The 8,235-nt window shown below is 36.6% G+C and overlaps 2 protein-coding genes across 2 annotated transcripts in view; both read right to left on the minus strand.

The window, feature by feature from the left end:
- Nucleotides 1-2,064: 2,064 nt before the first annotated feature.
- Nucleotides 2,065-4,670, minus strand: LOC132188574 (transcription factor HBI1-like). Its single transcript, XM_059603070.1, has 7 exons — nucleotides 4,156-4,670; nucleotides 3,790-3,984; nucleotides 3,571-3,705; nucleotides 3,299-3,367; nucleotides 2,982-3,155; nucleotides 2,791-2,884; nucleotides 2,065-2,337 (listed from the first exon to the last, which is right to left on the minus strand). The coding sequence occupies exons 1-6, from the start codon at nucleotides 4,609-4,611 to the stop codon at nucleotides 2,819-2,821; spliced, it is 1,095 nt and encodes a 364-aa protein (XP_059459053.1). The 5' UTR covers nucleotides 4,612-4,670; the 3' UTR covers nucleotides 2,065-2,337; nucleotides 2,791-2,818.
- Nucleotides 4,671-6,002: 1,332 nt separating this feature from the next.
- Nucleotides 6,003-8,235, minus strand: part of LOC132186464 (U-box domain-containing protein 5-like) — an 8,624-nt gene continuing 6,391 nt past the window's right edge. Inside the window, exons 7-8 of the mRNA XM_059600444.1 lie at nucleotides 7,719-8,227; nucleotides 6,003-7,125 (exon numbers count right to left, since the gene is read on the minus strand). Coding sequence (XP_059456427.1) covers nucleotides 6,384-7,125; nucleotides 7,719-8,227 — 1,251 coding nt within the window. The 3' untranslated portion in view covers nucleotides 6,003-6,383. The remainder of the gene's footprint in view (nucleotides 7,126-7,718; nucleotides 8,228-8,235) is intronic.

An 8,235-nucleotide genomic window follows, 5' to 3' on the forward strand; every position in this document is an offset into this window, starting at 1 on the left:
TTCGGCCTGCCAGTTTTGGATGGTGGGCGTCGCTGGTGGTGCGTAGGTGTCGTTTGGTGGGCGTCGCCGTACAAAGTCGCCGGGAATACTTCCCAGTGAAAGTACAACTATTGGTATTGCAGGTGCTGTGGTGGGTGGGCGTCGCCGGTGCGTTCGGTGGCGGTGGTGGGCAGAGGCGGAAGGTGTGTGCGGTGTAGAGCAGCTGAGAAAATGGGGGGAAGTGAAAATGAAAAAGCTGAAACCAAAACCAAAATAAAAACCTTCATTCAAATCTTTTTGTTTTTTTTGTTTTTTTGGGAAAAAAAAAAAAAAAAACCCTCCAAACTATCAGTCGTTTTCGATTTAGCCCCATAATATTTTAAAAGTGATAAACTATCTTCCAAAGCTACCAAACTATTGCATTTTGGCCACTCCATTAGTCAAAACTATCAGTTTGGACAGAAACTGCAAAACGATGTCGTTTTGTTGGGGGGCCACTTTATCACTTTCTGAACATTAGGGTGCTAAAATAAAAACGGCCGGTAGTTTGGATGGTTTTTTTATATTTTTCCCCAATTTTTTTTTTTTTCATAAAAGAGCATTGTAGTAACTTACCCATAACAAAATAATATCGTTTTGCAGTTTCTGTCCAAACTGACGGTTTTGACTAATGGAGTGGTCAAAATGTAATAGTTTGGTAGTTTGAATGGCTACTTTATCACTTTTGGAATATTAGGAGACTAAATCGAAAACGGCTGATAATTTAAAGAGTTTTTTTATATTTTTTCCTTTTTTTTATTAAAATAACAGGATGTAAGTAAGATCAATATTTATTTATTGAAAATGAATGCTTCTCCGTAGCATTAACCTTGTGAATGTTTCATTTTTTTTTAAAAAAAAAGCCGATTTTTTTTTTTTTTATTGCTTTGTTGGAAAATTATTTTAGTAAACTAATTTCTAATCTTTTATCGCTTAATTGGACTACCAAAATAAACTTGAAGATAATTTTTATTGTTTAGTGTTGGGGATAAAATATTCTCATCTATTTATGTTTATTTACCATTGCCCATTCAAAAGGTGACATAAGTCTCTCTCCGTCTCCCTCTCGAGGAGATTCTAGACTCTCTTCTCCCTCTCACATCTCTTCCTCTTTAGGAGATCGTTATTTCTCCATAACCTCTCTTTCCCTTTCATATATCTCATTTTACACACACAAATTACTAAGTATTTGTGGCATATCATAGCTATATATATTTACTCATATGTGAGATGCTAACTTGAGTGTCAGAAGGCCTTCGGCGCCCCAACCAGAGACCTCTAATCGTGCTTTTATTTTGCAAAAATTCCATTGACGTACAAAAATTCTGCTCATAGCTCAACCATAAAGAAATATTGCTTGCAAACAATAATGTGGACCAAAAATTGTATCAACAGTTTGACATCTAGTAAAACTGATTAACCACCACCACGCACAAAAAAATAATCTGAATAGGAAGAAAAGGAAATCTTTTTTCTTGTACTTTTTAATTACATACAAAATTAAAAATATCATAAGAAACATTTAACGTTGAAATAAATATAATATCAAAATGTATCTTATTTTGTAAGGATGGATAACTCAAATATGACCTTGAATTTACAGCTTTCAATTTTTATTAAAAGACAAATTTTCTATAAATTAGGTCGTAAGAAAATATAAAGCAGGAGTGTTTTTGGCTCCACAAATTGACCAAGGAAACTCTTTTATGGTTAATAAGATGTCATGTCTTGGTCAAATAGCCTCCTGCTATCTTACCTTTTATATATAACCCTGAAATATTAGCCTTTAAATTATCTTTCGGATAAGAGTTTTTGCTTACCTAAAATTTGGTTGGGCAATACTTGTTCATGTGTTTGATTTATGTTGTGTCGTATCGAGTTATTGATATGAAATTATATTGATAAACCCTAATTTAACCAATTTAATTATTTAATTAGTTAATTAATATTTTAACAAAGTCACACGAGCAATGATGACATTGAACCGAATAATGCAAATTATTAAAAGATTATGTTGTTCAATGGATGTTGAATCAATGCCTACGATTTCATTGTCTTATCCAATGGCTTTTCTCTTCCACAGAGTACAAAAAAATCACAAATCCAAACAAGCCCAGCCCTAGCCCTAGATTTCTCAGCCAAACCAAGTTGATCCGACAGAGCAACAACATGTGGGTCAATTAGTCAGCAGCATCTTCCCTTTTCATCAGCCCCTCCCCCTACAATGCTTTCCTGTCTCTAACCATTGTTCTTGAGCCTTATCTTCTTTCATTATCTGGCTTCTGTGATACCTCTGGTGTGGTCCTCCTTCCTCACCCTCTATTCATTTGGTCACAAGAGAAAATCTTTTGTCATTGTCATGCAAGGGTATAATATCTTATGCTTATTCCATAAAGATAACTGCATTACCATAAAGCAACGATACATGTAACCAAAAAAATACATATTTGCTGAGAAATTATCAGATTCACATATATTTTGGACAAACTCGTCTGATATGGTCATTATTAGGGTCGACAATTACATCTTCAGCTTGAGACTGATATGTCCAATGTAAAGGTAGTAATTTGTGTTCGCGTGTCGGGTTCGAATTGCGTCAGAGTATGGGCATAAAACTATATGGGCCATAATAGAGTTTGTTAAAGGTCTCTATCATCTTGTGATGTCTATTTGCCCCCATCAAAATCATTTTCCCCTTTACCTATGTTGTATAACATTGAACTGAAGAAGGAAAATACAGAGAGAGAAAACAAAATTCATGTGAAATGCTACCTGTGCATGAAGGGGCTGCTGATATTCCTCAATGAAACCCCACATTATAAGGCCTTGGCAAACCACTTTCCCAGGTTGGAAAGGATTGAACTTTCTGCAATGAAATTAAAAGCACATGGATATGACAGCATGATATAAAGCAAAAAGAGGGTAGTTGAATGGTAAAAGCCATAGAATCTAGAAGCAATTACAGAGAAGGAGGATGAATCTGGATATAGTTCTGGGAGAGTTGCAGAAGAGCTTATCAGCACATCTAGTTCACAGCTTGTGTTTCCTTGTTGAACTGGATTAAGCTGAAGGGAAGGCAAATTGGCGACTGCTGATGGCCTAGTGGCTGTTGGAAAACTGGTGATGTAAGCAGGAAACTTCGTTGCATAATTATTTAAGCACAGAGTCAGTTACAGAAGAAATGACATTTGAGTATATACAATTTTCCCATTTAACAAAACCATCATGGTGGTGGATCAATAAGCAAAGGAGAGATCACAAAAAGCGATTTCATCCTTACCTCTTTCTCAAAGTTATCTGTGTTGATCTCTAGCTGCGGATTTAAAGCAGCAAGCTTCATTGACAAGAACTGCATGTAATTGAATCCCACTTAATAAAGTATCAAACACAAAAATCGCTAGTGCGTATGGCATTGCGATTTCACCTAAAATGTATCGTTTGAGAGTTTGTTTAAAAAACTACAATTTGAAAACGTAGAAAAATCTGCATTTTCAAATTGCAAGTGAATGAGTACGTTTTTTTAAATTGCAAACCCAAATAAGTTTCAATTACCTCGACTTGTCTATGGAGAGATTGAACATAGTTGATGATTTCATCGAGCATACCAGCCCTGCCCAGGATTCTGCTGCAACCAGGAACCATATCTTGCAAATATTTCATCTTATTGTTGATCTTTTCCCTTCTTGCCTGAAGACCATAGACACAATATAATTCTGAACTTTTCAATAGGTGATTCGCCTTAATCAACAAAATTGATCTTTTCCAACATACCCTTTCTGCTAAACTATGGCTGTCAGTGGCCTGTCCTCGTCGAGCCCGCACATGAATGTAGTCGGGCTTCTGAACCTCTAGAGCCATGGAATTCTCCTGTGAAGTTTCTCCACAGCTTTTCTCACTGGCTGCAGATTCAACTCCTTCTGCATCTCCTTTGATCCTCTTGTCTTTACATTCCACTGCTACAACAAACTGTACACCAAAAGTCAGAAGCGTTTATGTCCATTATAGGTGCTTTTTAACATCATCAACTTCAATCAAAATCAAATAGTTGTAACAACTAAACATCCTGTGTACGAAGAAGTGCTTTTCCGAATTTTGGCATAAAGGGAATGAAAGAAACAGAGAAACAGAGAAACACACCTCTGCTTTTCTCTTATTCAACCTGTCTTTGTCAAAAACATATTCCATCTCCTCCACCACCGCCACCGGCAGGCGACTACAAGTCCTCAGAAGAGACTGCTCCTGATGAAAAGTTAAAGCGCTACTCCTACACTCCGGCGACACAAAACCCAACTCTTTTCCAAAATTTGCAATACCGGGAAAACTATCATCACCCAAAATTTGCACATCAGCCTTAGCTGACGGATCGTCTTGGTGCTCCGGCTCCCCATGCAACAAGTTGTCACTGATCAGACTCCGATGCCGAGGGTTTACGTGGGATTCAATGGAATTGTTTGAGACGTTGGTAACATAGTGTTGTTGAGGCTGCTGAAGCTTGTCTAGCCATTCCAACCTTGCTCGCTGTCTCTCCAGCAAACTCACTTCCGTACCGTTCCCGACAACGTTTTCCGGCGAGTTTAACAAACAATTTAACATCTTTGGTAAACCTCCGGCCTCGTATATTGCCCACGACAGCACCAATAGTGGGTCGGTGGTCTTTTTGGAGTTGCTGTACTTCTCTCTCTCTCTCTCTCTCTCTCTATATATATATATATATATATATATATGCACACATACAAATAGCCTAATGAGAATAAAAGATAATGTAACCATACATTAAAAACAAATTTTCTTTTAACCTTCTAAAGAAATTTTAATCCTTGCATTTGTGCCTTTGCATGGTCACTTCTTTCCTCACTTTTATTATTTTTTAGATAATTAATCACCTTGTTTTCAAACTTATTTTCTATGATCAGTTAACAGTCATTGTCACTATGATGCAAAAGAGCATTTTTTTTGTCCCCCATATGAGACTAATAAAGTTGGATCTCACACACCAAAATTACACCTCGTGACTTAATGCCTACATTATATATAATTTGCTCCAGCTAAAAAAAAAAAAAAAGATATTAATATATTTCTAGTTAAATATTTATACTTAGTTAAAAAAAAAAATTTCTTAAAATATTTATATAGATAAATATATGTATATTTTTTGGTCTAAAAATTAGACTAAATGATTCCATTAAAATAGAGTAATCATGTAAGCCTCTTGCTTGTCAAAGGAGATTGTTTGAACAAAGTTGTGATAATACCAAACCGCAATAATATTTGGATGGACAAGATCACATTAGGTTTGATGGGGACGTAGGTTGAAGATACAAGGTCCCATACTTTTGTCAATGAAATTGCATTTGTGATAACTGATAAGAAACAGGCTGATAAGAGAAGGGTAGGAAACCATGAGCTGGGGAGTGTTGGGAGGATCTCCACCCACTTCATGTGGGTGTGTCCCCCATTTGCTGTTGCCTTTGGCCATTAAGGCTCCACCCTCCCCCACCGACAGCATCTTGAAACAGGATCATCTCCATTTCATGGTTTAAATCATATTTCACGACATCTAACAATGTAGTATTACCCATGTTACTATGTCATTTAAAATTTTTTAAATAATACGATATCATGAATATCGTTAGATTCTATAAAATCTAATCGGGACCATGAAATAGTTTCCCAAGAGGTCAATTGGCCATTGTCTTTTGCCAACATCAATTTAAACACTAGTAAATGACGTTTAACCAAGATTGCCCTCCAAATTGGCAGTCTGGAACCAGCTATTTCTAAAGCCCATGAACGGCTTATTCTTGTCTATATAAAGTCTATCTCAGAGCAAATTAGCCTGCACAAAATTTACCTAAATGAGCCATCTCTACTAATCTAGTTCCCTCTTTTGTCCTGTTTTTTGTTTGTCCTCTGTACTCGTTGTGTTGAATTTGCCCCCCCACAAAAAAGAAAGAAAAAAAAAAACTGATGGTAACCTCTTCTCATGTTTAATATCATTTATTTGTTAATGTATGTGTGCATCAAATCAGGCGTGTAAGATAAGTATACAACAAATCGAACAACACAAATCTGTACAATATTCTTGACAAGCTATTATCTAGAAAATGGCAGCAAATACATCATGAAGTAATAATTAAAACTAACAAAAACTAAATGTCGAGAATCACTAATAGAACCTAAAAACCCATCAACCCACTAACTATACATGACGAAATCATTGCTCCATTCCCTAAAAACAGAAAAAAAATTCTACAGGCTAGCAGAGAAAGAGAATCTTACAAAGCAGATTCTACTTCATTTGCCATAATATGATGATAAGATATCTTCAGCTACCACTAGGTTAAAAATGAGCTGAAGACAAGGTTTCATTTCTTCTTTTTTGTGAACGCCGACATCACTCCACGAAATGCAGAAGCCTTTGTTGATTTCCTTTCTTTAGAGGGATCTGTGCTGTCTCTAGAGGCATCAATATAAGGTCCAGGGCACTCTCGATCATTATCACACTCGACATCTCTTAAGCACCGGAGCAATTCCAACGCACTTACCCTGCCCTTGTCATTACCATTGATAGATATATAAACAAGAGCAGGAATGACACCCTCATCCATGACCAACTGACAATACTGAACACGTTGAGAGCACAGTGAAAGGAGAACAGCCACTGCATTTTCTTGATCCTCGTGACTGCTGGCCGAAAGTAGTCCAGCAACCGAACTAATGCATCCATTAGTTTCAGCAACAGAAACCCTAGCCTCTTCCACATTGCATAAGTTTTTCAATACAAAAGCACAATTGCCCGCAAGAGTGCTATCAGCTAATAAAGGAACCAATTTTGGGATGCATTCCAAAGATACAATGTGGGAACAGATGTCACTATTTGAGGACAAATTGCACAGAATTTTAATGGCCAATTCCTGGAAATCTCTGTTATTAGAGTCGAGCATCTTCGGGATGGACATCAAAGCACCAGATGCTTCAATTTTAGCTCTACAATATGGATGGCCAGACAACACTTCCAATATCTCTAGAGCTTCTTTTGTTATTTCTGAATTGATAACAGTGGCCAGGAGACTAAAAGTTTCTTCACGGAAGTATGAGATACCACTTCTGCATGAAGCAAGACAAAGTAATGCTAGTATTATACAGGAGCCCCACGTAAGAAGAAACATGTTCATAGATTAAAGTCAACGAGAAATCAATTATAGAAGAAAACAACAATTTTATGGTTCAAATTGTCAAATGTTATGCAATTCCATGTGGAAAAAGCTAGGGATGTAAACCAACTCGAACAAGGATCCTCTCAATTTCAAATGAAATAGATCAATTTTATGGTTAGGATTTAAAGTTGGAACATCTATCAGTATACATAATGTCAATATTGGCACGCCTTTTAAAAAATTTAAATAATGCGGCTTTAAATTCTAGCCATAAAATGGATACTATCCATCTCATTTGAAATAGAGAGGATCCTTATCCAACCAATTCAAGGTCTTCTAAAAATCGTATTATATAAAATGGCTAAATATATTGAATAGTGAAAACACGATAATTCTCAATTTACAAGAAACCAGGTCATGCATTGAACTTGCCACACCAGTTAATGCACATTAACATGATTAGAATCGCCTTGAACTAAAAGGTAGCAGTTGCACCTAAATAGAAGCCATGTAACTAGCATCAATCAACAGAGAGTAAATTACCTGTTTTTGGTCACAAATGCCAACAACAACTGAGATCCAGCTTTTTGAGCTTTTACATCATGCAGGTCACGTGCATCCTCCAAAAATCTAACAAGTGGCTCACCAAAATTTTCATATGACGTAAATTGATAAGCTTCTTCGCTGTAATCCAGATGCTTTTTGACATTTTCAACAACTTCGCATTGGGATTCCCACTGAAGTTCAGCTAGTTTAGATAGAAATTTCAAATCTTCCTCATGAATATTTCCATAAGATTGATATTTGTGCTCATGTTTTGTCTGCATAGGAATCAAGTTTAAGCCATCTGCTATCCCAGTGTTTGATGAATCCCAAGTGTAAGTAGAGTCTAAAGATTCAAGCGACATATTGCTGAGACATCGACCATTCTCAGAACTGAAAAGGCTATCAATGGAACTGAAAAGGCTGTCAATGGAACTGGAGGAAGTTTCCCTAAAGTGACGTACCACTATAGTTGGCTCAGAAATGGTGACTCCATTCCTCATGCACCACTTTGATA

Source organism: Corylus avellana, chromosome ca7 (genome assembly GCF_901000735.1).
Source record: "Corylus avellana chromosome ca7, CavTom2PMs-1.0".
Lineage (NCBI taxonomy): Eukaryota > Viridiplantae > Streptophyta > Magnoliopsida > Fagales > Betulaceae > Corylus > Corylus avellana.